The sequence below is a fragment of the Camarhynchus parvulus genome, chromosome 8, assembly GCF_901933205.1.
Source record: "Camarhynchus parvulus chromosome 8, STF_HiC, whole genome shotgun sequence".
Lineage (NCBI taxonomy): Eukaryota > Metazoa > Chordata > Aves > Passeriformes > Thraupidae > Camarhynchus > Camarhynchus parvulus.
Window position 1 is genome coordinate 10,099,954 of NC_044578.1, and position 27,962 is coordinate 10,127,915.

The 27,962-nt window shown below is 52.0% G+C and overlaps 2 protein-coding genes across 4 annotated transcripts in view; one reads left to right on the forward strand and one right to left on the reverse strand.

The window, feature by feature from the left end:
• Positions 1-13,409, forward strand: part of ERI3 (ERI1 exoribonuclease family member 3) — a 129,268-nt gene extending 115,859 nt beyond the window's left edge. The window contains exon 8 of one of the 2 annotated variants that reach the window (XM_030953481.1): positions 11,833-13,409. In XM_030953481.1, the coding sequence (XP_030809341.1) occupies positions 11,833-11,915 (83 nt within the window). In that variant the 3' untranslated portion in view covers positions 11,916-13,409. The remainder of the gene's footprint in view (positions 1-11,832) is intronic. The other variant, XM_030953480.1, reaches the window with a different exon arrangement.
• Positions 13,410-15,923: 2,514 nt separating this feature from the next.
• Positions 15,924-27,962, reverse strand: part of DMAP1 (DNA methyltransferase 1 associated protein 1) — a 30,100-nt gene continuing 18,061 nt past the window's right edge. The window contains exons 8-9 of one of the 2 annotated variants that reach the window (XM_030953714.1): positions 21,392-21,464; positions 15,924-19,549 (exon numbers count right to left, since the gene is read on the reverse strand). In XM_030953714.1, the coding sequence (XP_030809574.1) occupies positions 19,203-19,549; positions 21,392-21,464 (420 nt within the window). In that variant the 3' untranslated portion in view covers positions 15,924-19,202. The remainder of the gene's footprint in view (positions 19,550-21,391; positions 21,465-27,962) is intronic. The other variant, XM_030953713.1, reaches the window with a different exon arrangement.

Below are 27,962 nucleotides of genomic sequence, written 5' to 3' on the forward strand. Positions count from 1 at the left end.
GCTGTGTGCCATTGATCTGCAGGCAGGAGCATGGCCAGGCCAGCCCTGCCAGGCAGGAGGGCACGAGCCACCTGCCCTCATCACAGGAGTTTAAATGGTTGTGACATTCTTATTAAAGGAGAGGAATGTCTTTGGAAGGCCAGAGGAAGGAGGGGGCCAACCCCAGGCCCTGGGGCAGGTGGCTGGGAGCTGCCCAGCCCTCACCATCTCACCAAGGGACAGCTCAGTGAGACTGGCACTGGGGTGCTGGGAGCCTGCAGGGCACTCTGCTCTCTCAGAGGGGTCACCCTCTGCACCCACATCCCCATTTCTGCTGCACACCTCTCTGTGCCACACTGCAGCATGGCCTGGCTTGAGTGGGAACCCCTGTCTTGGCTCTGCAGCTTGGCCAAGCCTGTGGGAGAGAAGCTGCCAGGTGGGAGCTGTTGGTTAACCCCAGTGGGTGGGCACCTTTCTTAGGAGACCTGAAGCTGAAGAAAATTGTTTTTTCCTTCTAAATGTGGGGCACAAGGCTGTCTTTTGTCCCAGTTACTGCAGGCCCCATCAGGTAGGAGTTTGTTGAAATACCTGGATGCTCAGGAGCCATGGCCCACCGGGCAGGGCAGCAGTGCTGTATCAGGCAGAACCCAGCATCTTTGGAGTCAAGCTGGGGCATCCTGTCTGTGCCAGCTGCCCCACCCCTTACCCTTCTGCCAAGTTCCTGCTAGGGTAGAACTGTGGCAGCTCTGCCTTGTCTCTCCTTTTCTGGCTGACCTGAGGGATGGTATGCAGGTGGGTGGGAGGGCAAGAGGGAATATAACAAGTAATGGCCCCAAGTGTGGAAACAGTGTTAATAAAGTGTATTTCACTTTTAATTTTGGCATATAATGTAATGATCTTTTTTAAGGCCCTATCATATTATCTGCATGACTAGATTATTGAGTCTTCATCATCTCCAGATAAATTTATGACCAGGATGATGTTTGGAATTTATTATCAGTCAATAGAGCTCAATACTGTAACAAGGCGTGTAATAAGATATACATATTTAATGATCCGGAGTAAAACAGCCCTGCTAATGGGCAGGATGAGACAGAGGCTGGAGCGTTAATTTCCATCCCCTGCCCCTTTCCACAGGAGCCTGCACCATTCAGATGGGATGCAGCCCCAGGGTCCTGTGTTGCCTGAGGTTGGGAGTAGGGACTGGCTCGGGGGGATGCAGAGGAGCACAGCCCTCATGCTGCTGTGGCTGCGAGCACGTGCCTGCTGCACGTATGCACTCGTGGGAAGGCACATGTACCATCCATCCCTGCAGAGATGTGCAGCTCTGTCTCACACAGCACACGGCTCTCTTACATGGCTTTGCAGGTCTGGCTGACATCCTTGTCTGTGCCAGGTAAGGATTGTCACACATCCACTTTGCAGGTGGCTCTCTCCAGCCCAGCAGTCTGGGCAAGCCTTGCATGAAGCTGCTGCTCCAGCAGCTGCTGAGATGGCTGGAAAACCCACTGAGTATTTTTTATGTTCCAGGGGCAAGCCTGAAATCCTGCCTCTGGAGCAGTGCAGCACTCTCCAGCTCAACAAGGGGAGCAGAGCCGGGGCAGACAGATGCACTCTGTCCACACCACACGAGGACATCTCTGGCCCAGCAAAGCCCTTGGTGGGCACACAGTGCCATGTGGCCTCACACAGTCCCCCATGCTGTGGCTCCCCTGGCTGTCTCCCTGACAGGAGACGAGACAGCAGCAGAGCAAGCACAGCCCAGGGAGGCAGCAGGTCTGTGTGCCCAAGCACCCTGGCCCTGTGTGCAGCTGCTCACAGATGTCATGTTGAACAGGGGGCCATCTCCTTTGCCAGGTTATATTTTGAGCTGCCAGCGCTGATTTTTCCAGCCTTTTGGGATGTTATTAAATTACTTTCCAAGGACTTTTAATAAGCACTTTTGATACCTTTGAAGCATGCAGCTTTGTGGGAAGATTACAGTCCCGCATCCATCTCGCTGGGAGAGAAACAATGGCAGCAGGGCTGGTGTTTGATCTCTCCTCCAGAAGGCGAGAGAGGGTTTGGGTTAGACAAAGAGGTGAGCTGCTGATTTAGAGCTAATGTTTAAAAATAGGTAGGTCTCCCTCCAAGATAGAGAGACCTGCCCTCCTCTGTGTAATCGCCTGCCTCTGCCTCGCCGGACTTGCAGAAACACAGCTCGCTTTATTTGAAGGCTTCGAGTGCAGCATCGCAGTTTGATTCTTGGTCCTTTTAAAGCTATAACTAGGCCATCTGACCAAGCTTTAAAGAGCAGGAGAACTTTCCATTAGGACTTGCGACACACTCTTGGCAGCACTGGAATTGCATTCTTGCCTTTTATTTCCTTTCTCTGACATCTCATGTCACTCAGGCAGGAGAAACTCAGCTTTATAAACTCACTCATCTCTACCTTGAAATTTCTCCCTAATTAGGGTCCCAATCCCAGTGAAGGGATTGGATGTCAGGAGCTGGATGTGGAACAGAGCCAGCAGCAGTGGTGGAGGTCAAACCAAACGGTTCCCTGCAGTTCAGGGACCACCTGGCTCCAGCAGCATCAGTCAGGGGCAGGGAGACAGCGTCTCCCATGTCTGTGCCCACAACTCCCACATAGGAGAAACAGAGCCACCATCCTTGCCATGCCAAGCATCTGCATGTCTGGCCCCTGTGCTGCCTCAGGCAGGGACCATCAGATGAGTTACAACACCACGAGCACCCAGCTCTGCCAGGCATGCCTTCACTGCAGGGAGAAAAGGTGTCAAGGGAGTGGAATTCCCTTTATCTGTGGATAACTACTGCTGCCTTTAACAGCCTGGAATAAACTAGCCATAAATATCATGATCATAAGTGCTTAGATATGGCAACTTTACACTGAACAGAGGTTTTAACCTTCCCTGCGGAGGATAGCCAGCTCTACATCACTGACTGTTTCCATTCAGCTGCACGGCCAAAGACAAGCTCTTGATGAACTGCTCAGAGCAGCTGCACCAGCTACTGGCCACCTCTCAGCCTGGTCCTTACCCCAGTTTTGGGGTAGGACCTCCCTCCTGCTTTCAGGGCCAGACAAGAGTCCTGCTGCCCTGTCCCCCCTGCCAGCATTCTTTCCTCCTCTAAGGAATCACCAGCATTGGAGCCCTTTACTGGGCTCCTCTGGGGCTCCATCTTCCATTCTCATTCCCACCCACAAGGAGGGTCCGAGCCACCAACTTCTGCAGCAACTTGTCACCATCACCCTGTCCCTGAGCCAGGCCAGGGGTCCCATATCAGCAGGAGGGCAGTTTGTACCCTCCCTGCACCTTGCCAGTGCCCCGCCGTGACTTTATTTTGCATGGCGACTTTGAGGGGAGCTGTAAAACACTCAGACGAGTTAAATAATACACGACAGTGTACGGTATAAATTACAGGAAGCCAGCGGTGGAGCGACATTGTATGCTGAATAAATTAAAGGCTGCGTGACTTACAGGCAGGATTGATCTGCCCAGCATTTTGTTTAGTGACGTGCTTGTCATAAGGGAGAGCTAATTACAGGCGCGGAGGCGCGCGGCTCCGGCGCTGGGGAGCACAGAGCAGGCTGGGCTCACCAATGTCACCGGGTCCCTGCACTTCCAGGATTTGCTCCTTCTGAGAACAGTCACATGCCAGGCCCCATTAGCTGGATGCCTGCTGTTTTCCCAGGGCCATCCAGCACTGTCACAGCCCAGGAAAAGGACTGTGCTGCCACAGGGAGCTGCCATGATCTGGAAGTGTGTGCTGGTGTGGGACACGCAGGCAGCTGGTGGCTCTGGGGCTGCCAGAGCAGGGGCTGGTGTTGGGGCTGCCTCAGCAGCTTAAGGGAAATGGAGATTTTCTATCCTGAGCCCATTCTTAGCAGAGCAGAGCCATATAGGAGCACATCCTTTGGTCCTGTGGCATTTCTGAGCCCAGCGCTGCTCACAAAGTGACACAGGGATTTCACTGCTCTGGGGTACCCAGGACTGGCTGAGCAGCAAAGCTGAGAGCTGTGGGGGATGATTTGGGGACTGAAGAGTACAAAAGGACAAGTACAATTCAGAAATTGGGTAGGGATCCTGTATTAGCAGGATGCTGCCGTGAGCCACCAAGGGAGGGGCAGTCTTCTTCAGGTCCCAATTTGGACTGGATAATTTTGGGGAAGATGTGCTTTACACTGGTGAGAGGCTTGAATTCAGCTGGGTGACTTCTACCACCAAACTCGGGGCTGAGTTTGGAGGCTTGTCCTGCTGGGCTCCGGAGCAGCGATGGCTCCTGTGCCAGGTCTGTCCGCATTGCCTGCACAGCTGAGCGATGCCGTGCAGCCCTCGAGGTCACGGCAGAGGCTGTGCCATGCGGCTGGTGGAACGGGAACCTCCCTGGGCTGCCACAAGGGTGCGGTGGCTGGAGAGCTCCGTGCTCCGGAGCGGGCCGGGCCCCGGGATGCGCTCCCTCCGGCTGGGGCGGCTCGGCGGATGTCTGTCACTCGCTGGGATTATGAGTAGTGAGTGTAATGCATCGGCGTATGAATAGGGTTGTCTGGCTGATGGTGATGTATCGTTTTTCATTACTGCCTCTCAAGCCCTCCCTGCTTCACGTGTGGAAATTCTATTTATTCCCTAATTTGTAAAAATTCCCTCCTTATCTGATACCAATCAGGGAGGGGTAATTGGCTCTCCAGGGCTAGCGGCTGGGGTCCTGATGAAGAGATATGTGTGTCTGCTCTGGCTGTCCAGGCACCCTGCCCTGCTGCACCAGCGACACGGGCCACAATTAATAATGATTTGCAAATGGCAGACAAGCAATAACGCAGAAAGATGTCCAGCCAGCCTCCTGCCCGCCCCTTAATTTCCTTCTGTAATATAAATGGCACAGGAACGAAAATCCAGCACTATAAATTCTGAAATTAGTTATTCACCATAATAAATGGTTCCCTTTTTGGTGCACTGTTCTCCCCATCCTTCTCCCCTGACCCCCCCACTTCCTCCTCCTCCCCCAGCCCCCTTGCCTGCTACCTACTTCATTTGAGTCCTAATATGCAAATGCTGTAATTTAACGGGATGGTGAAGTTGATTTTCATGTTAACTTAATTACTTTGATTTATGAAGGGCTGGGATGTAGACACAGCTCCATCCTTGCCCACCTCCCACCCTCACCCCTCTGCAGTCCTGCTGACCTGCTGCCTCTCTTCCCTTTTCTTCCCTTGGCTCAGTCCTCTTTTCCTCTTCTTCCCAAGTTTAGTGTTTTATTAGCTGCCTTTAAGTGGACATAAGTCCTCGCGACAATCGCATGATGCGGAGGACAAATTCCCCGTCCTGCCTTGTTTAATCGTGCCTGGATAATGGATGTATAATTGACTCATTTGAATGCTTTTGCCTACAGGAGTGCAGAGCATTAAATGTTTGATTGCCTTAATTTCCAAACAGATCATTATCCCCTTCTTACCCGCTCTTAATAAACACTTTATGAGGATTTTTTTGTAAAGGAAAAAAATCTCCACTCCTCGTACTTCTCTGAAGTGATAAACTCTAATTAAGTCTAATATTTAAAAATATGGTAATGGTGACTTGTTTGAATAAGTGGCCTGCATTTCCATAATTTCATTATTACGTAAAACACGCTAATTATTTGAAGTGTGCTTATTACTAAAAGAGAAATCTCCTTCTAATAAAGATGAAATTGGCTTTTTTCCCTGTATTGCTGTGCATGCCGCTCCCCTTCTCTCCTGGACAGTGAGTGGCCACAGCCAGGAGCGGGGTGATGGCAGCATTCGCTTTGTTTGCTCAGGGAAGGCTGCCAGCCAGGGATGCTGCACGCGCAGGAACAGGCACAGAGGCTGAAGGGCAAGCTGAGGTCTCTGGACACCCTGGGTCACCCTTGGCCCCAGCAGCATTGGTGCCCTTTGGGCTCATGGCTCCAGGAGTTGTTGGGAACATTGCAAGCTCAGCCCCTGCTGCCCATTCCCTCCAGCAGGGATGCCCCAGCTGTCATGGTTTGTCCACGTGGCATCGCCTGTGCCAGGCTGTCCAGCAGCCTGTGGGGCTGGAGGGTGTCTCAGCAGCTGGGTGTCTTGGCAGTGCAGAGGCCCCAGCCACCCAGCTCTGCCCTGGGAGAGGGTCAGCATGGTGGGTGCATGATGGGAAGAGTGGTTCCCAGTGCAGAGGATGGGAGGAAGCATCCTGTCTCCCACTGGGTGACAGTGACCAGCCTGGGTGGCAGAAAGAAGGTGCCCAAGGCAGCAGATTGATGGCCAAGACTGGTCACCTTCTGCTGCTCTTCCTACTGACCTGTGAATTGCCAGAGACGGGCCCTCCCTGCTCCAGTGTCCTTGCTGGGGTAAACTGGATTTGGAGGTCTTGCTGACCCCAGTGTGCAGGGAGTGGGACAGGCATCATGTCCCTCTGGGACAGACACAGGTTGAGGGAGGATGAGTATGAATTGTGTCCAACCCCTCTTCAGAGCCTGTGCGGGTGCTCTGTGGCGGGGCAGGCAGGGAGGCACTGGGATGAAGTCAATATAAAACTAATTTTCTTTTCTTCATGAAGAAATGAGGTGTGTGGCAGTAACGTAATTGCAGATAATGAGGTAAGTTATTCTTAATATTCTGCACGTCGCTGTCAGCTCCACCTAATATACCTGCCGGCTGTGCGGGACACGCACAGCCCCTTGCCCCATGCGCGGGATTATGAGGCCATTAATTTGGGAGCAGCTTGGCAGGCCTATCCCTGGCATCCCTGTGGATCCCTGGGAGCTGGGAGCACTTGGTTCTGACACATCCTTGTCACCACTATGCGGGCATCCTGGTGTCCCCACCTCGCCCAGCGTGTCATGGTGGGGATGGATTCAGATCAGACACAAACTCCCCCCAGCTCCAGTGTGGACATGGTGAGTGACACGAGAGCTCTGTGTGCTGGGAAAATGCTGTCACTCCCTGCCCTGACAGTGACATTCCTGCTCACAGGGAGCAGCACACCCCACTGCAGGGACACAGCACCCAGTGCTCCCATTCATTGAGAGCTGCTGGGGACACCAGCAGCAGTGCCAGACTTGGTGAGATCTCTGAGGTCCATAGAGCTGCCGCCACTCACAGGGCCACCTGCTGTCACCCAGGGGTGGCGGTGGGGACGCTCCGGGTGGCGGTGGCCGGGCGGGCCTGTTTCCGCTTTGCAGGGAGCTGTTGTACAAAGGCAGCAGTGATATTATTCATTAACAGTAATCTGCCATTAGAACATTGACAAATGGCCCCTCGGTGCCTGAGCATCAGTTCTGGTACAGCCCATAAAGCATGGGGACAGTTTAAATATGGACCTGCTCAGCTCGGGCCGGGGGTGATCCGTCTTCCCGGCCATAGCACAGGTGCAGTGGGGTTGCCTCCAAATGAGCACGTTTGGGGGGGCCCTGCAGTCCCTGATCACCCAGAGCCCAGCGGGGCAGCTGCTGGGATGGAAAAGCTCCCTCTGTGCTCCAGAAGCGTCTCGGCCCAGTGCATGGCAGTGGCAGCAGTGCTCAGCCCCTGAGCCCCCGTGTGGAGGTGTCTGTGTGGGTTGATCCTGTGGGGAGGTGGGAGAAATGCTGCAGGGCAGCACACACAGCCCCTACCCTCCTCCTCAGTACCTGGGCTGGGTGTGGAGGTGATGCTCTCCTGGAGTGAGCATTGCTGCTCCCGGCAGCCTGATCCAGCAGCACAGACTCCTGCTGATGGAATCCTCGAGCTCATGCTGGGTCCACAGCAGTGCTGCCATGCAGTGGCTGGTGGGAGGGCACACACCAGGCAGTCAACCCAGTGCCATGGGCTGGGAGCTTTCTGCTGCCATCTCAGCAGAGGAGTGCAATGGGAATGTCTGTGCCCCTCCAATGACAAGGCAGCCAGTGATGCTGAACGGCCACAAACTCCAGCCTAAACTTAAGAGAGCATCTTGCTGCCCCATGCTTGTGCATGTGTCACTGTCCTTGGCTGTCACTGCAGTGAGAGCTTGGCAGGAAAGGGAGAGGGCTGAAATGAGGGTGTCAGGCCAGTGTGGTGTCACAGTGGGTAATGCTGAAACACAGGGGCAGGAGGGTTAAAACCTGGTGGGCTAAGCCAGCCAGGGTGAGTGGAGGCTGGGGTGTTGCATCACCCCACACTGCACTAGCAGCTGGACCCAAGGAGAGTCCCAGAGGTAGCCAGTTCTAGAACCTCAGGGCAAGCTCAACCCCAGCCATCCTGGGCCACTGCACAGGGACATGGGGCAATGCTCGGAAGCAGCACAGCAAGGTGAGGGGCAGGGAGGCAGGGCAGAGCCACTGCTCTGTTTGCATGATAACCCCAGGCTCACCCCTTTCACACACACCACACAACACCCCTAAATCAATTGCATCTTATTATTACAATATCAATATACAATATTCCTACAATAACACCATTGATTTTCTACTCAGAGGCTGCACCTAAGTCTGTTTTAAAGAGGAGGGAGTTAATAGTGCCCTCATTAAAAATCTATAGATTACCCCCCACCCCAAAAAAAAGAAAAAGCAGTTTATATTCATTAGGGCTATTGAATATAAAGTAATATGTTTGTGTAGGACATTGGAGTAATGTGATAATCCGTCCGCATATCAGGGAGAAATCCACTTAGCAACCCTGTCAGCTTGACAAGAAAAATGTGCCCATAAAGTCGGGAATACATTGAGGGAGTGAGCGGGAGGAGAGCGGGGGCGCGCGTGCGTGTGTGCGCCTGTGCAGAGCCATGCTGGCCATCAGCCTGGGCCCACCTTCACCCATCGCCCTGCTCAGCCTTGGGGCACAGCTGGGCACCCCTTAGGCCCCTGCAGGTGTCTGGGGCTGGGACACACCCAGTGTGCCAGGATGGGGATCAAGCTGGGGGGCTCTGCAACCTGCCAGCCTCCCCAGCCCCAGGTAGGGGCACCAGATGGGACAGGTTGGTGGGTGCCAGCCTGGGTGCCAGGGCAGCACCGCCACAGCCATGTGCCCCCCAGGAGATCTGGGCTGGGTGGGGGCTGCAGCGTGGGCAGGGCTGCCTGTGCCCTCCTGCCAGCCTCGGACTCTGCTTGTCCCCTGCCCCGTGGTCACCTCTGCGATGGATTAAGCACTGAAAAGCAGCAGAGCAATCCTGGTCGCGCTCTCTTAGGCTGTCAATTGCCATTTTTGTAATAGAAATTCCTTTCACAAGGTAACGACGGCCAGATTTAGAGGATTTCATATTGTTAATAATTCCCCAAACAGCCATCTGACTGTGTTGTTTTAAAAGCCGCTTAGTTTTTTGCTTTGGAGTTTATGAAAATCTCCCACTCTAATATCCCGAGAGCCAGCCTATAATTGTGTTATTAAATCAATCGGAGCGGATTACATTGTAAAATCAATAGATGGCTGTAATTGCATATTAGAAAGTTGTTCTGCTGTTGTTGATTTTTTTTTACATGGATAATTATAATAAGCGTGTTTACCTTAGCGCTGATTTGGAATGAGTCTCACTAAATGATGTATGATGAGCTTGGCACACTCGCTGCCAGGGGCCGTGGCATCGTTTGGGACAGCAAGGGCAGCACTGGCAGCATGGCCATGTGGGTGGCATTGACCCAACAGGGTCCCACCAGTTCTGCAAGGTGGCAGCTCAGAGTTGAAGGTGTCTCCCAGCGCTGGCACCTGGCAACAGAGCAACTGGGGTTTTGGGGAAACAAATGATGGGGTGCAGGAAGCAGACAGCGGTCACAAATGGTGTCCCCAGGGACGGGCTTGGGAGTCCCAGGAAGTGCCATGGGGTCTCACTGCCTGTCTGGCAGCTGCCCAGGTCTCTGTGCAGTTCCTCCTCAGCAATATGGAGCAATAGTCAAGCCCCAGTGCCCACTCCAGCTCGGGGAAGGCTGCAGGCTGTGAGGTTGGCAGTGGGACACGTGGGGCTGTGCTTTCACATCCAAACTGCTCACTTGTCACCCACTGCCAAAGCTCCAGTATTTGCTTTGCTGTTACTTTTTGGGGGTACCAGGCCAGGACTGGCTGGGTGGGGGTACTTTCATCGCAGACAGTTGCACTCCTCTTTCCTCCGTTTCCCCAGCTTTTAAGCCACTGTTAACCCTGTTAGACCCAGGGCAGCTGGCTCCAGGGGCTGAGGGCTTTCCAAGAGGCTCAGTTGTCTGGAGGATGAGGTGGAGCAGGTGATACTAAGGACAGTGAGGGGATTGCTTGCGTGGGAACAAGTGACAGCAGCAGGAGCCGGCATTGTGGCTTGGCTGGGCAGGACACCTGTCACCTTCAGGGGCCTTATGCAGCCATCAGTGTCACCTTGGGCAGCAGAGAGGACAGAGGCACAGAGAGATGGGCTCACCTCTGCCCCCATGCCACCCAGTGGGCTGGGGACCCCCCTCCTTCGTTGGGCTGTCCTCATCCCCAGCTGCTGTCCCCTGTTTGGCACACAAGTGACAGGAAGGGCTGCCACGAGAGGGTCTCAGGGGACACTCCAGAGGCATGTGGCACTGATAGGGACGTTACCTCTTTCACTGCCAACCATCAGCCAGGAGCCTGGCAGCTCATGGCAGCCCCTCGGGGAGCTGCGCATGGGGAAAGTCCTGAACCTCCAACAGATGCTGAGGGGCAGGAGATGGCTTTGCCAGCGGGTGGCTGGGCACAGCGGGGCTGGGCAGTGCTGCTGGTGTGGCAGGGAGCATCCAGCAGGCCGGGCAGCCCCATCCCTGCAGGCAGATGCCTGGCAGCAGGACAGCGCTGCCCGGCTGCAGGGGGCCCTCAATCCGGCACGCGGCACTGTCAGCAGGCAGCCTGCTGTCTCCTAGACAGTGAAATATGGCCACAATTAGCCCGGATACAGTTCAATTATGATAAACAGCGTTTGCACCCTTTAAGCTGTGATTAAAAGGCCTCCTCCCGTTGATAGAGAGACCTAATTTCACATTATTATCGCTGTAGCTTGATTATAAAGCACTCCCTGGATTTACAGTTGGGAGATGGATGTGGAGGCTTCTTTATCATTTACACATCAGTAATGATGCAGCCTTCCCTCCACCACAACATCCATCGAGCAGCGGCGGGGAGAGGGGGGCCTTGCCTGCACCCCCCTCGCGGGGCACCCTCTCCCCGTGTCAGCCAGGCCCCGCTGCCACACGCAAGTGGGCAAAGTCACCCTTACGGTAACAGCTTGATAAATGGGCGGGCGGTAATGAAATGGAGACATCAAGGCGTGGGGCGAGGAAGAAAGAGTGGTAATCGGAACGAGTGGAGCTGTCCCGAAACGGAGGGGAGCGGGAAGAAGGATCGCCTCTGCGCCGTGTGCTGTCAAGGGAGAAATTACACATTTACTCTTGCTTTTTCTTAAGGAGACGGCCCTCATAGATCAAAACATGGATTTACAAGCCAATTTTCAACATGAAATATAGACACTAGGAATCAATTTAAGCCCAGCTTCTATTTTAGCAAACGGTGTCTGAGTTTAGTCCCAGGTAAATAACACCAGAGCCTTCCCCTTTCCCATCTGGCTGCTCTGCCACGGCCCAGCACCAGGAGTGGCTGTGGCTTGCCATCCCAGCCAGCTGCCACTTGTCAAACTCTGGTCAGCGAGCATAGGGAGGCACCACGGGCTGGCTCTGGTGGGGACATGGATGGCCCCCACCTTCAGGTCCAGGGCATGGATCCATCTCAGTGCAGCACTGCGTCATTCTGGGATGCAGATGGCCAGTGCTGGGACTGAGAACTCTTCAATCACACCACATCACTGCAAGGTCCTTGGGACAGAGTACCTGGACTGGTGAGGACACAGGCCTGGCATGGGATTCAGAACTTGCTCCAGGAACTCGTTTGGATCATGCCTCTAACCCAGTATCTCTGTGCTTTCTCCTTAGATGACTGCAAGAACATTGCCAACATCATGAAGACACTGGCCCATAGAGGCTTCATCTTCAAGCAGACCTCCAAACCTTTTTGATCCCCGAGGCAAGCCAGGCAAGGGCTGCATGCGCCCGGTGCCGGCGAGGCGGGGAGGACGGGCTCCAGCATTAAAAAAAAACCCGGCAACCGAGGCCAGAGGAACCGACACAAAAAAAATCTCAATTTCAGCTGTTAACTCCAGTAGAGGTTGTATATATGGGAAGGCAAATCTGTGTAGACCTGATGTGACTCCCTCTCTGGGCTGCTCCGGACATTATGCCATGCTAGCGGACAGCCGCGTAGGGCGCTTGCACCACATTTTAGACTTGTAGTTCGTTCTTTTTCTTTGGCTCCTGATTTCCGTCCCTGCCTCCATATCCCACCCCGTCCTCCCTCTCCCACCCCGTAGCCAGAGCATCCCCCATATCCACCCTGGCATGGGCCATACCCACCTTCCCTTCTTCTTTCTCTTCTCTGGTTTTATGTTTTCAGGCCTCGACGTTTGCTGCAGCGATGCCGGTGTGTGCCTGCACTCGGGCAGCACTCACGGAGGCTCAGTGTGTCCAGACGGCCCCTCGCCCTCCCCGCCAGCTCCCCCCGCCTCTCCCCTGAGCGCCTTTTCCCCTTTTTGAGTCAACACTAACCCCTCTCTGACTCCTGTATGTGACAAACGCGATCCGTCTCTTTATGTTCAAGGTGAAGTGCCTGTATTCTCCGCTGCAGAGCCCCTGGCAGCCCCGCCGTGGGCTGCAGGGTCCCGGAGGGCTCCCTTCAGTGAGGCAGGGGCCCAGCGGACAGGCGGGCGGCAGGAGGGAGGTGACAGTGTCCGCATGGAGCCCCGTCCCGTCCCCGTTCCGTCTGCTCGTGCCTCTTGCGGGGCTGGGTGGGACGCCCAGCCCCGCCTCGTCCCCGCCGATCAATTCCAGCTCCATGGGGACAGGCCCGCCACAGCACCGTGTCCGTGTCCGGTGGTGGACGTGCCAGCGCGCGCTGGCCCCCGGCCCACAGGTACCTGAGCGGGGGAGCTGCAAATTGCCCCAGGCCCCTGAGCGTGCTCCCCACCAACCTCCCTCGGTTCCGAGCTGAGGCTCAGCCCCCGCCGTGCTGTGCCCCTCACAGGTCCCCGCGGACGCTCAGCAGCAGCTGGCTTGTTGCCTGAGAGAGTTGCCGAGCACATCCCCTCCGGCTGGGTGGGCTCCCGGCTGGCCAGGGCGGTTGGGGGGAGCCGTGGGGCGGGCTGAGGGCGCACGTCCTCTCGGTGTCACCCAGCTCCGGGGCCCTGCTGAATGGAGCCCTCGTCCGGGCACTGACCTGCAGGGAGGCTGCAGCCCCAGGCCCGTGCATGCATGGCCTGGAGCGAAGCCGGTGACGGCAGCCAGAAGGGCAATACAGGCACTGAACTTGGCGGTACATGACTGCATGGTGTGTGGTGTTCCAGTTAAACCAACCGATAATGCAACCCCAGCATTTTCATTGTCTAGTTATTCCAATCCTTGCTGTAAATGTGCCACATGAATAAAGTTTGGGGGTAAAGGAGCCCGGGCTGTGCCCATGCATGTGCAAGTTTGTATGGGGGGCAGAGGGAGGGGAGTGCCACCTGGATGTGTGGGAGTAGGGTGCTCCCTGGAGTATGGCACATCCATGCTCCCCATCAAAGGGTTTTGGCTGTGAAAGAACAGTCAAGGTTCCCTGCTGCTGGGAGCACTGCCTCACTCTCCAGCGTGGGCACTGTGGGTGGGCACCAGCCCCAGCACCACCTCAGGTTTGCTTGTGCCCTAAGGCAGCTCTGCCCTGAGGATCCCACCAGCCCATCACTGCTGGGCCTTTTCCATGGGTGCACCCCATGCATTTTTCTTCCCAGTGCAGGGTGACAGCCACCACTACATCCCCCTGGCACCTGCCACCCCACTCTGTAGCCTGGCACACTGTACCCACACAGCTGCCACTGCATTTGGAGCATCTTGGCTACAGAATGGAGCCAGTGTGGCTCTGCTGGGCCCTGGGGCACCTGCTCTGCCCCACAAGTGCAATGCCATGGGGTGCAGGAACCATGCCCAGCTGTGCAAGAACCACCACTGCATGCAGGTGCCCAAGGGACCTGCCCTGGGACAGGGATGCAAGTGTCCAGCTAGCACTGAGTGGGCAGCTCCCAGAGGGCAGGGGCAGTCCAGCCCACTTGATCCATGCAAAGGTCACAGGGGTTTTACCAGTTCCATCTGTGCAGCCCCTGATCAGCTTTATTGACCCTTTTTCGATGGGAGTCGTCTAATTAGTTTTTTATGAAAACTAAGAACTTGGCCTTTGCCCTCTACTCCTGCAGGCGAGAATGTGACTCAGAGGACATTGTCACGGTGGATCAATGATGGCAAGTTACACTTGGAAGGCAGGTCTAGGGGACACAGGATGGGCAGAGGGGCATCAGCCCAGAGCAGGGCACACAGCCAGGGCCACCAGTGCCCACAGTGGGCAGCCCATAAACCCAGGCTCCCATTGCACTTCCTCAGCCCCTCTGAAACATGAGACACAGGAACCAGGGGCCCCTAGGGGCTCCAGGACAGCCAGCACTGCCCCTGCACCTCCTCATCCTCACCCTGCACATGTGCTCATGGATTCTTCAACCTCTTGATGGAGGAGCTGGAGGCCAACTCCCTTCACTTCCTCTGCTCCAAAAGGGAGACAGGCAAGAAAAAAAAAAAAAAAACAGGACCAGCAGGTGGGAGGGGAGCACTTGGGTTGTGGCAAACACATCCACCTGTCTCAGAGCTAGCCCCGGGGCTTCAGCATCGCTCCAGGCAGTGCCAAATGGACTACACTGCCTGGCTGAAGGCAGAGCCAGGTCTTTGCATGACAGGAGGGACAGAGCTAATCCAGCAGTGACAAAAGGCTGGGATGGCACCCTCACAGGGGATGTTGCCTCCCTCACATGAACAGGGCTTTAGGATGGTCAGGAGGAAGGGGCTGAGCTCTGCAAGAACTCAATGGCCCCAGGAGCCTTGACCAAGTAAGCCAGCATGCACCAAGCCCTAAGGAGCAGAACACTGAGAAAGGGACAGAACAGCTCTATGCTGTGGGCAGCTGTGCCAGGGATGTTTGACATGGGACAGGGCAGAGCCTGGAAATGCTCCTCTGCCATCCAGACCTGCTGTGATGTGGCCTGGGAGCAGATCAGGAGGCTGACGGAAAACCAGGGCTCCTCAGAAACCCCACCCCTTTTCTGGGCAGTGCACACCAGCACTCCCGAAGGAGGCTGGCAAGCCTCGGGGAACTCCCCTGCATAGAGAAGGTTCAGGGCTGCACCCAGCCCTGGGAAAGCCATCGTCACCAGGTGGGACATTCCCCAGCCCCATGAGTGCACTGCAGTGAGACTGTGCCAGGTGCCACACGGACCCCCTGCCCACAGCTATGGCAGGGTCAGCACCCGGAGCTGGGCTCTGTGTGTGGGTGCCCTAGCATGGCACAGCTCCCAGGTACCCTGTGCTGGCTGCTGCACGAGGAGCCAGAGCCCCGGGTCCCCACGACACAAGGCACGGCAGGCAGTGGCACAGGAACTGCGGTCTGGTGCCTGCTGTGCTCAGCCCCAGAGCCCTCCCCTGCTCCCAAGGCCTGCAGAGCCCCTGCCCCAGCCCACAGGCGCCCAGGGGACGGACAAGGCAGCAGGGCCCCAAGGAGCCAGGCCTGCCCATCCCTGCTCCTGCCTGCTCCCGGCGGCAGAGCTCGTCGTGGGAGGCCCCGCTGCCTCCCTGGCGGGAAGCGGCCCCCACTTCCCGCCGGGCAGACGGCAAACAGAGCATGGAATTTGCACGGCTGAAAGTTAAATACAACACACACACGGATTTCGTCAGAGGCCCTGGCACCGCTGCCTTCGTGGGATCCGATTAACGGGGAAATAAAAGGGCCAGAGAACCCACACAGCAGAGTGAGCAGATGCCCTATAAAAATCAAATACAGGGTAATCAAGGGGACCGAAAGGTACATTTAAAAAAACAAAAACCCACCCTGGAAACAAAGGAGCTGGGCTTTGTGGCTTCCCTGGGAGGGCTGCAGAATTAATGGGGAAGAGCACATGTGTTTGATAATCTTTATATGGCAAAAGACCCATCTTTCAAATATGTCACAAATTCATATTAATCACCTTCCTATTGCCTTCCGTGGCACAGCTATTCCAGTTGCCTCGGGCAAAATTGGGAACTGTCTGGTTAAAAAAAATGTTTTACATTATAATTTACAAGAGCTTACAAGTCTAGTTTCTTTTAATGGAAAGAACGATTAAAAAAAAGAGAAGAATATATATACACCCTGGTATATATACACTATATATATTAAAATATATATATATAAAAGACAGATATTGTAACTCCATCTGGAAAGAGAGAATGTTTGATCTTAACAATGTAACTTCTAGCTTTCAAACAGGCTCAGAAAACAAGAAGTCAGCAGGAGTTCAGATAAAGGAAGCTTAAAAGTCAAATAATTCTGACTCTGAACCCGAGACTTCTTAGACTCAAGGTCCTTTCCTTTACCCATTAATGGGCTGACTTGTGAGCTCAGGAACAAAGTGCTGCAATGTGAGGATTTCTGAGAGTCACTCATTACAGATCACTGAGTGGAGTCTGAGTTGCGGAAATCAAAGGATCCAATCTGGAGTAACTGGCTGAACTTCTGCTTGGAACTAATTTGTTCCGAGTTCGGCTCACCTTTCACCTCCCAAAGGCCCCGAGTAAAGTCCCTACCGGGGTCAGCCTCAAACAGCACTGGGGGGATCCCAGCTCAGCTTTAATGGTCAGCAATGGGCACTGCAGTCCCTGGGAGAGTGTGGACAGGTACCAGGGTAGGAGGAAAGTGGTGGACACAGCAGGGCAGGACAGCACCAGGCTCCCCACTGCCCCAGGGGCTCTGAGGCAGATGCCTGTCCCAGCCTGGCTAACACACCCTGCTGACATGTCCCCCATCCCCACTGCTGGCCAAGCGGGCTGGTGGCAGACAGCTGCTGACAAAACCAGTATCTCAAAAGACCCTGGTGTGCCTTTGCCCATTCATTCCAATTCCTGGAAAGGAATCCAGACATGCCAGGCAGTGCTCAGGAGTCAGGACTCCTAGTCCTATTCCTGGCTTTGCCACTCACTCCCTCCAGCATCTGGAGCAAGATACTTCTCTCCAGGGAAACAAATCTGGCTTCAGGGGAGCAGCTGGTTTGGAGGCTGAACTAATCCATGCTTAATCCAACATGTAGAGTGCCATGAACAGGCAGTGCTAGACAGCACAAAGGGATTCTCCAACTCAGAGGAATTTGAAGGAGGGAGATTAAATGATTCCCCCAAAGGCCCTGGCAGCTCAGTGGCAAAGCACACGCTTGAACTCGGGAGTTCAAGGCTGGCATGGCAGGGTTAAACCACTGCAGCAGGACAAGGGCAGGTGTCATGGCCAAGCACCCACGGCTGCAGGAGGAGAGGGAAGGAAGGGCCATCAACACCATCTCCTGGCCCTGCTGTCCCCACCATGGCCTGGGACACCTTGAGGCCATCACTGTGCAGAATGGGGACACATGCATGCACCCACTAGCCATCCCCCTTCTCAGTGCTGACGAAGCCCAACCATCTTCCAGAGGCAAAGTTCAGCCATGATGCTGGACAAGAGGCACCGGAGCTGCATCTGCCAGCTCTGGACAGGGCAGGGAGGATCACCAGGACACGACCTCTAGTCAGCTCAGCCTATCTTGGGAAAAGCTGGCTGTGGGCTGCAGGGTGTTGATCTCTCTCTCCCATCACCACATAGCCCAACAACTGTAGAAAGGTTCAGGGCAAGCATGCTACCAGGCCCTGCCTGACTCTCCAAACATATCTGAACCAGGCAGAACATGGTACAGCAGCCCCATTCTCTTCCTCTCCAAAATACCCCTCCAGCTGGGATGTAATTTTCCCCCCCTCAAAAGGTAGCAAAAAATGGTCACAGTGTGAATGTGCTTGACCTTTTGTCTTGGACTAATCTAATTGTGTCGTCTTTGTGTAATCAGCCGGTAAAGGTCAGTGCTGTATTTAACATGGGGGCCCTTTAGGTACTGAATTTGCCTTGCAGTGAATTAACTTGATTATATTTCTTTCAAATATGTCAGAGACCAGGTCAGTTTAACCCTCTCTGTGCTGCCTGGGCCCATGCCTTTGTTTCCAATTCCAGGAGGTGGCACCGAGGAACAATGTGGTCAGAAACACACATGTGGGCTCCCTCCTCCTACAGGTATGGCCACCACCACCATCTCTCCCACTGTCCCAACAAGCCAGTTCTCAAGGGAGACCAACTGTACTGTAAATCAGCCCGAAAAGTTTGCAAACCAGGACACTCCAGACCGCAGGGAGGGAGGGGTGAGATTCCAGATTGAATGTAGTAGGGAAAAAAAATAATAATTCAAAAGACTCCTTTACAAACATGAACCTGTCTCAGTGGAACTCTTCCTTACGACTCAACATTGTCACAATCAAATAGGACATTACTCAAGTCCAGGTTAACGTGTCGCCTCTGCCGTTGACAGATAAGGTGTTCTCAATATCCTGCAATACATTATACATTTCAGAAAGTAAAGGTCTGTGCCGCTACCAGGGGCAGTGCGTCGGAGGCGTCGGGGATGCCACGGTGTGGAGATGGGCAGCTTTCATCAGGCAGTTCAGCTCAGCTGTGCCAGGGGACTGCACAGAGGGGAAAGCAGCCTCAGCAGATCCCCAGGCTTACCCCTGGCCCTGAGGCAGTGGTGAGGGGCTGGGCAACCTGCCCTCCTGGAGGCAGGGAGGAGAGGCCGGTGATTCACATCCTGCAGAGGTACATGCTCAGGACATTGCCACAGGGCTTGCACTGGAAGAAGCCCTAGGCCAGGCTTTTCTTTCTTGGCACTGGAAGTAGGGTATGAAAACCCTCCTTTGCTCTTCAAACACCTCCGTCCTTCCCAAGCCTCCTGCTCCAGGCAGGGCTACTGCTTGACTCCAGGGTCTCGGGCAGGTCATCTCTCATCACCTGAAGACTGCTTTCCCCACCTGCTTCCCTCTGCTGAGCAACCCTTACGAGGCTGTGTCTAGAGGGAAAATGCCTCAGGTTTGCAGCTGTACCGTTGCTGCCTTAGAACAAGCTCTCATCACCCAAAGCCTCACCGCTTTGGTCCACAGTGGCACCCACACCAAGCCATCTGCCTGCATGCAGGATGTAGAAAGCCCTGCTGACCCCACCTGTAGCACCAAGAACACTGTCCAGCACAGGAGACAAGCCCAGAGAGCAGCACTGGGACTTGGGGGGGAACAGGCGTGTTCTGCTCCCTCGGACGCGCATGCCTGGAAGGAGAGCAGGGCAGCATCCCCAGCGCTTGTCAGGGCATCTGCGTCGGAGACCTGAGTGCGCCCTGTTCTGCCCCCCCGACCTTCCTCCTCACCGAGTTGGGGGTCAGTGGTGCTCCTACTACATCAATGATCTGGTCCTTGGTATCGCCCTTGCCCTCCTCGATGCCAAGCCCTGTCTGGCCATCTGGATGGGCACCTTCCACGCTGAGGGGGCCGATGCTCCCAGCTTTGGCCAGGGCCTCGTAGCGGTGCCGTAGCATCTGCAGCTCGTACTCGCAGTTGGCAAAGGCTTGTTTCAGCTCGTACAGCAGCACCAGGTCGCTCCGCAGCTCGTTGAACATCTGTACAATCTCCTCTGTGGGCATAGGGTTAAGATCTAGGGAGAAAAACACCCCCTGTTAAACACCCAGACCTACAGCCCTACAATGAAAAATCCCTATAAAGGTCTCGGCTGCTCTTTCATTCCCACAAAGATACGCCAGGAGCCTCGCTCCAATAACATGGATCAGTAGCAATTGGTATCCCTGAGGGCTGCACTCCTATTTCTTAGGCTGTCCTTTGGTTCTGACCAAGGACTAAGGGTGAACCTGCAAAGTCCAAGACTCAGCAAGTGAAGGATGATGGAAGACCAGATGATTGAACCTTGCCACCCACCAGGTCACATGAAGGGAGCTCTGTCTTGCAGAGAGATTGGATCCACACTGCTGCAAAGGGCAGAAGAGCTCCTGCTGCTCCCTACACCTTCACCAACAACAGGTGGACAGGCTGAGCTCTGTTCCCTCTCTTACTGCTCCTTGCAGGGCAGTTCCAAGGCAGAGAACTGCTCTGCTGCTGTGTTACAGACCTGTTTGTAGCAGCAACTATCAGAACAGCTTCCCACACCTTGCATTCTGCTGCACCCCACCATGCACACACACAGAGCCAGGAAGAGCTGCAAGTTCTGCAGAAGGAAAAGATGAAGCTCTGTTTGTTTGCCCTCATACACAGCAGTGGCCCCTGTCTGCAGGGCTGCCCACATGACCCCCTTCCTGCTGGCACGGGGTTCACCCCCACAAAGCCCAGGTGTGGTTCTGCACTCTAAGGTACAGCAGGGCTGAAGCCCCAAGAGACCCTCAAGATATGTGAGTTCTGTGAGGCAGGAGTGGGGAGTCAGGAACCCCTCCTTACCCTCATGGAAAGTGAGCTCCAAGAAGCGCTCACATGCTTCCCTCAGGCTTCCCTAGCAAGCACAAACAGCAACTCCCTTAGTTCTACAGCAGAGAGAGGAAACCATCCTGGCTGAGCCACTTTCAGCAGCCACAGGAGGCCTTCAGAATGGCACAGGCTCCAATATAACATTATCAAGCCATAAACCAGTTGGCCCAAAAAACTAACAAGACTTAACAGAAGTCAGTGCTGGGAACAGGCTCAGTAATCTCCTGTAAATCATTAATAAGGCTTCTATTTTTCTTTCTATTTTTCTCTTTTCCTACCCTTAAATGTCTCTCCAGCCACAGTGCGGGGGGCAGGGGGGAGGGATCATCAGGTGTCTAATCAAGAGACACTACATGCTGGGACCTGTAATACCTGCAAACTGTCCCCACTGCATGGAGAGCAGCTGCTGGCCACAGGCTGCACTTTTTCCCCTCTAGCCATGAGCAGGTATTGTACATGTTAAGTGAACCCTTCTTTCAGCTGCTAAGACACTCGAGTTCAAGAGCGAGGGATGTGTGTTTACTCGCCTTTCAGCAGAGATGCTCCAGATTTTCACACAGCATGCAACCTATAAAGGGGGGATGAACAGTCCCAGATGCATTTTGGACTTGCCACCGTGAGCAGTAAATTAAGAGGAAATGAAGCTTAAAAGCAAGACAGGGCAGCCCTGAACAATGCGCGTGCCGTGGTCACTAACACACTTAGAAGTACCTCTCCCGGCAAGGCTGAGATTTGCCTTCCTAATACTGTGCTGCCTCTCTTGATGGTTAAAAAGGCCCAAACAAGAGAGAAACAAAGGCTCTTTTAAAAGATTTTTCTACTGGGAGGAAAAAAAAAAACCCTGTGCATCTTGTTCTGGCTTTTACCCTCTCTTTTTTTTTTTAACACATAAAATATTTTAAAAACCATTCACATAGTGTTATTCAAGAAACTGGCTGTATTACTAGGGGAAAAAATAGCCCATCTCGAGAACAAAGGCTAGCTCTGTGTGTCTCTTTCTCTCTCGCGTGCCCCCTTTACTCACCTACTCCGAGTTCCATCAGCATCTGCTCCAGGGCTTTAATCTTCTTCTGTCCCACCGAGCTTGGCAGTTTCATCTGGAACACAAAGGTAACAGAGCCACACAGCTCAGAGATAGCCCTCACTCACAGCCGTCTAGTTCAAAAGGCAAGAGAGCTTTTCTTTTTATAGTGCAGGGGGAACAAAAAAAAAGAAAGGGAGAGAAAGGAAAATCAAGTGGTAAGAGAGGGAGACAGGGGCTGAAAGTTTTCAGACTAGGTCTGAGGGCAGGTATTGAAAAGCCCGGTCGTGAGGGCTTTTATTTTCTCTCTCGTGTGTGTGCAAGACACGCTGTTTTACAGTTTCCATGTGTCACTGAATTAACAACAAAAGTTCTTCTTGGCTTCAAACCCTCTCCCGCGGTGCCCAGCCCATCAAAGGGCTCATTTACACAGCGGCTAATGTGCAATGCTGCCCTACTTTATTCGCTTTAGCCGGCCTGATTAGACTCATGCGCTAACAGACTCACTTCTCCTTTTACCTGCTGAGCCCCAGACCTGTGGGATTCATTTACAGAGCAGGCTTTGTAACAAAGGGGAGAGACAGAGAGAGCACAGTTACTTGACTGGCGGAAGTGTGCACACACATTTACATCGGAGCTAAGGGGCTAGGTGAGAGAGGAAGCATCAGATGTGAGCTATGAAAGGGAATTGGAGCTGGCCAGGAGAGGAAGAATGCGCACACTTAGCAGGGTCCTTCCTCTGCATTCATTTGGGCTCTAGCAGGAGTGCTAGCTGCTCAGACCAAGCATTTATTAGATTATCAGCAGCACAAATGCAGCTGGCACAATATGGCAGGGAGAACAGGTTTCCAAGCCCCGCAGACATATTCAAGAAAAAATGAAAGCACTTGGCTGTGCTAGAAGACACACTAGGAAAGAAATGGTTCTCAATACTGCATTGTCAAACACCCTTCTGCACAGGCACAGGCTGCCCTTCCACATCCAGCTCTGGAAAGGTGACCTCACACCTCAACCTGGGGATCCCAAACACTAACCCAAGTTGCCCAGCAGGCCACTGAGCAGCCAGGAGGCAGGAGCATCCTGCAGCCATCCTCCACACACCACTTACTGACCAGGGGCCCAAACCTCAGCCGAGGGTCCTCCAACTACGAGTCTGCAACGTGGCTGGGAATGACCTCAAGGAAGGAACATTAATTATTCACTCCACCTTAAAACTGGCCTCTGAGGAGAGCTCACTGGGAGAGCCTGTGGTCACCTTACTTCCCATAAGCCACAAGCTGAAGTTGCCCAAAGCAGGCAGCCCAACACTGGTCTCCAAGATTAGATCCATCACTTCCAGTGTTCACTGCCCCAACACAAAAATGCCAAGAGGCTCCACCTGGAACTTCCTAATTCCTCTGAATGCAGGAGTACTGCAAGCACACACACATCCCCAAATGGTGAGAGCTCTAACCTTAACTCAGCTATGGCTATGTCCCATCAGCTGCTCCACAACACTAGTGCAGGACCTGTGTAGGACCAGAAGGATCCTGCCTTCTCCACAACATCACTTCAGCCAAGAAACCAGAGTATGGATGCCACAGAGCACCCCAGGAGAATGGGCCTTTCACACGCTGAGAAGCACCAGGTCCTTCTTGACAGATATTAGCACCACAAAAAAACCTCCAGCAAAGGACCAATAGAATAATTAGGGGAGGATTTCTAAGCAACCAGCTTGCCCCTGCCTTTTTTTTTTTTTAACCCGAAGGTCTTTGGCTTAGTGCTGGGTTTTCTGCACAGCAGTCATTTCCATACTTCTTTCCTACTTGTAAAGAAACCAATTCTTTGCAGTTCACCACAAAATGATTGTTTTAGCAGAAGAAAGGCTGTCAAAGTTATCACATATTTGGATTTCAGTCAAGTCTTCAGCCCAGAGTCTCAACTTGAGGAGAACCTCACTAAAAGAGGTCTTCTGAGGAGCTCTGCTGCACAGACTACTTGCACAGGCTCTGCTGAAAAGGAGAGGCTAGAGCCCTAAGATAAGGCAGCCCAGAGCACTGGGACAGGAGATGTTCTGTTTATTCCCTGGGTGCCATGCTGCAGCCAGCAGCAGGAGGCCAAGGAAGGAAAGGTCACTTTGCACAGCTTAGCAAAAGACTGAGTAGTCAGTCTAGAACATCTGGAAGATATTCCTGAAAGCAAGAGGATTCAGCCCAAAGAATTGTTCTGTGCCATGAGGAATCCTACAGAACATTTAAATGGGTGACATACCCAGCTCTGCCTCAGCTTGGGGATGTAAGGGCTGACCTAGTCAGAAGGTGCTACCCTTAATTTGGGGGACACAAGGAGCCCAGCACATCCCCACTGAAAAGCCTGTGGACACACAATATTTGTGTGACTACCACAGCCCTGAGAGTGTCCTCACTCCTGCCCCAACACCAGACATTGAAGCCTTTTTAGCCAAAGGCAGGATTCCCTTCTGTTAATTTCCTTTCTGGCAAAAGCACGCTGGGCACCAAGCCAGCTTCAGGAACAAAGGACAAGAAAAGTTCATCCTTGCCTAGACTAGGCAGACAGACAGGAGGTCTTGGTTTGTTGGTTGGAGGAAGAGCACAAGCTTTCCTCCTGGGAGGCCTCCACTAGCAAGGCCTTCAACTGTGATGTTGTGCACATCTGGATCATGTCCCACAAGAGTCTGGTCTTCACTGACACTCTTGAAGATTAGAAGATGGAGCAGGAGAGGTAGGACAAATTAATTTAACTTCAAAGAAAGGAACACTTAAGATGCTGAGGAAGAGTGGGACTGTGAGTTTAGTTTAAAACCACATCAATTAAGTTTCCTTTTAATTCAGGCAGGAGGATCTGGCCTGCAAACAGGAAGGCTTCATTGGTTTCTCAAAGCAAGAGTATATTTTAATTTTACCATCATTAAGAAAATGTTATGATTTATGTGGCTGCTGTCGGACTAATATCTTTAGAATTTAGCTGGCTAAGCCAATTCATCTCTAAGACTGATGAAGGCTGATTGCTCTCTATGCAAAATGTATTAAAACTAAATGAGCAGTCTATTACTCAAACGCTGCTGATAATCTGTTAGCCAAGGTCCGTTAGCTGGGCTGCCTTGTTGCAAGAGAGAAGTCTTCATGCTCTGTACAGCTCTGATAAGACCAAGCTTACTTCAGGAAGCCCTTCTTTGTTTTGGTCTTTCAAGCAGATACCCAGGGAAGCACCATAGTGCTGGAAGTGGTGCTCACTTGCCTCTCATTCCCAAAGAATAAAGCAATCTGCAGGGGCCACAAGTCCCAGCCAGCAGCCCAGAGAAGACACAACTGGCTCATGATGTCTGCACTGGGACATGTGGTTTCTGTGGGCCATATCTCTGCATTAATGGAAACACCCCTTCAGGCAACCTTACTGCTGACACCACAGCTCCTGGGATGTTCTTGGTGTTGTCATGGATGGAGGCCTCCACAGGGGCTGAGGAAAATTATGTTCCTCTGAGAACTCCAGTGAGCAACCACAGCTTCAGAGGTGAATGGCATTTGCCCTTTTCTTTCCTTCCTCATAGTAGACTATTATTGTTATTTATTATCTTTAAAGTCCCCATATAATAATAATACCTGGAAAACAGATTGCTCCCGTCAGAAAACTGATTAGCTGGGATTTTTGAGGTTACTATATTTTGGATGCTCTTCTCCTTTGACAGCCTCTCCCTACAGCCCTCTTTGCAACACTAGCCTGTGCTTATAATTACACCAACATCACTTTTGATTTAAGGACTGTAATCCTTTGTCCTTGCTATAAACAACCTGCATTAAACACATGAACTGCGTGTACCAAGAGAAAAATAAAGAGCTACAGAAAATTGTGAGTCAACACCACAAAGCCACAGTACCAGAGTCTGCCTGTGCAGAGAGAAGCCTGGGATACACAGCCTCTGCTGGAATGCACTTGGTCTGGGAGACATGGAATACAGGGCACTGACCTGTATTGGGGCATGCAGTTTAAAAAGATCAGACCAGAGCAGCCACCACACCTTCACAGCAAGGGCTGGGACTGGGGTGGACGCTCTGCAGCTCAATTTCTGTACAGGATCTCACAGTGGATTACCCTTGAGGTTTTACATGCTACAGGGTTTTTATTTAATGTTCGAGGCATTTTGCCAACAAAACCTGGCTAATTCACACTAATGACTAGGAGACCTACTGCAAATTAATTGCTAATTGGCAAAATTCATTAAATTAACAAACAGGATAAGAAATAACTGAAGATATAGCCTCCCCAAACAGATTTGGTTCATTTATTTTTGTGTGCCGTTCAGTTTTCATGATTTATGCTAATACTTTTAAGCATAGTTGTAAATGTATTTGAATCTATTTTAGTAGAGTAATGAAGTCTAAATAATAGCAGAGCTTGCAACACAGCCCTGTTGTGTCTCACAGCATCACCACCTGGCAGGTAGAGGCTGTCATGGGGATCTGCAGTAGGAATGGAAGAGGTCTGCAGGACCTACAGATTCAGTCAGGGCCTTTTGAGTGATTGTATATGTGTGGTCATCCTAAATGTCCTGCTCTCAATCCATCACTTTCTACATAAATGCTCCTTTTCTGATGCTCCCAACTTCCCACTCCTCTCCCAAAAAATCTTTTTTTTTTGTGCTGAAACCTTTTGTTTGGTCTATCACCAAAATACAAGGTTTCTAAAATTAATCAGTGGTTATTTAAATATTTCACATGAACCCTCCCTGATGCTGCACTTCATTTTAATTCAATTTTAAGGTAAGTTTTTTCTTAAAATCAGCCTTCCCCAATCCTAAACAATATAACTGTCCTAAAAACATTAATCCTAAAATCTCCACACATCTGACCTATGCCTGCCTGCACAGCTGTACCTGTGGTTTTATGCACCAGCACCAGTATTGTTCAGCATTATAATACAGCTCACTGACATTGAAAACCACCTTCCTTATGGATTTCAGCAGCAAGAAAACTTTCTCATTAGGCACTTTCTTCATGAATATCTTTAGAGTACTGAATGGTTTAGTGGATTTCCAGGAAGCAGTGCTAAAGCTTCAGATGAATAATATTTTTTGCATTTTCTGCCTGAAGGTCAAACATTCCTGAGTTGCATGGCTCTACTCTGCAGGAGCAGAGAGCCTCCACTCCTGTGCAGTTTTAAGACCCAAGGAAGGAAAGAACCATACTAAGTACTTTAGTCTTAGAGCTCTGGAATTTGAAAAACCTCAGCTGAAAAATTCAGTTTTACATACGAACTTGCACATTTCTGAAATTCTGAAGTGCTTCACTGCATTGAACTGAAGGGCTGCAAAAGAAAGAACTGCACAGGACATTTTTACTGGAGGGTATTTTATGCTAAAAGTACATTACCAGAATGACACTACAGTAGTTTGCTTTAAGAAGATCTGCAGATTCCCAGATAGTCCTACCCCTGCCTCTCACCATAGGCATGAAGACCAAGCTGAGACCTGAAGAAAATGGAAATGGCTGCAGCCTCTAAGCAGCATCTGACAGAAACAAACCAAGAGCACAGCAGTGTGTGCTGTGATTGCAGGGAGGACCCTAAGACTGGCCACAGGAGCAGGAATTCCAAGGCAAATCTACCATAGTACAAGAACGTCATGTAAACTTCCAGATCAGACACAGCAAAGTGTAGCAACACAGGCATCTAGTCTTGAATTGATGCTTTTCTCTTAAATAATTTAACTGAATCTCCACTTACACAAATACCAACAACCACAGTGACTAATTACAGTCCAATCATTATATTGGTTACACTAATGAAAGAAAAAAGTGATATATATGGAGCTCTGCACGTGTTACACACAATAAAACTGGCTGATGAATGACACCCCAGACTGTGTCACTACAGGCACACAGAGGTACTAAAAGCTTCTCAAATCCAGGACTGACAAAGGTCCCTGAGGCCTCATACTGCATGGACACTGTTTGGTACTGGATGATTCAACAGAAGCAGCAACATGGAGTGTCCTTTCCAGAACTACAATTTATTTTAAAGATCCCATTCCTGCACCCAGAGTGATCCCACTCCTGTAGCCAGAGTGCTCTCCTTATACCCGAGAACCTACTAAGGCTTTGGTCCAGATGCTCTCTCCCATCAACGACCTCCACAAAAAAAGGTGATGGATGGATTTTCTTTCAGCAATTTAACATTAAGTGCCTTTTGGTTTAGCTAAACACAAGAATGGAGGAAAAGACATGTTGGATTCACCTTCTCTAGTTCATTCAAGATTTTGTATCCTTTGCAGTCCTCTCTAAAAATAAATACACCAATATTTTCATCTTATTTCATTTTCTACAGACAGGAGTTTGATTAGGAAATGCACCAGCACTCTCTTGGCCCTAATTAAAGGGCATATAGTACAACAAATAGATGGCAATGCCACAACATGAATTCGATCCAGCCTGCATCATTTCTTCATAAGTTTTATTCACAGAAATGAGAGAACTACTTCCCTTCTACACCTGTCAGACTCCCTGTGGAAATTACTCCCAGCCACTCTCTTGAAGAGTGCAAAACATACAACTTCACTAATGAAAAATTGCTAGCAGAAGCA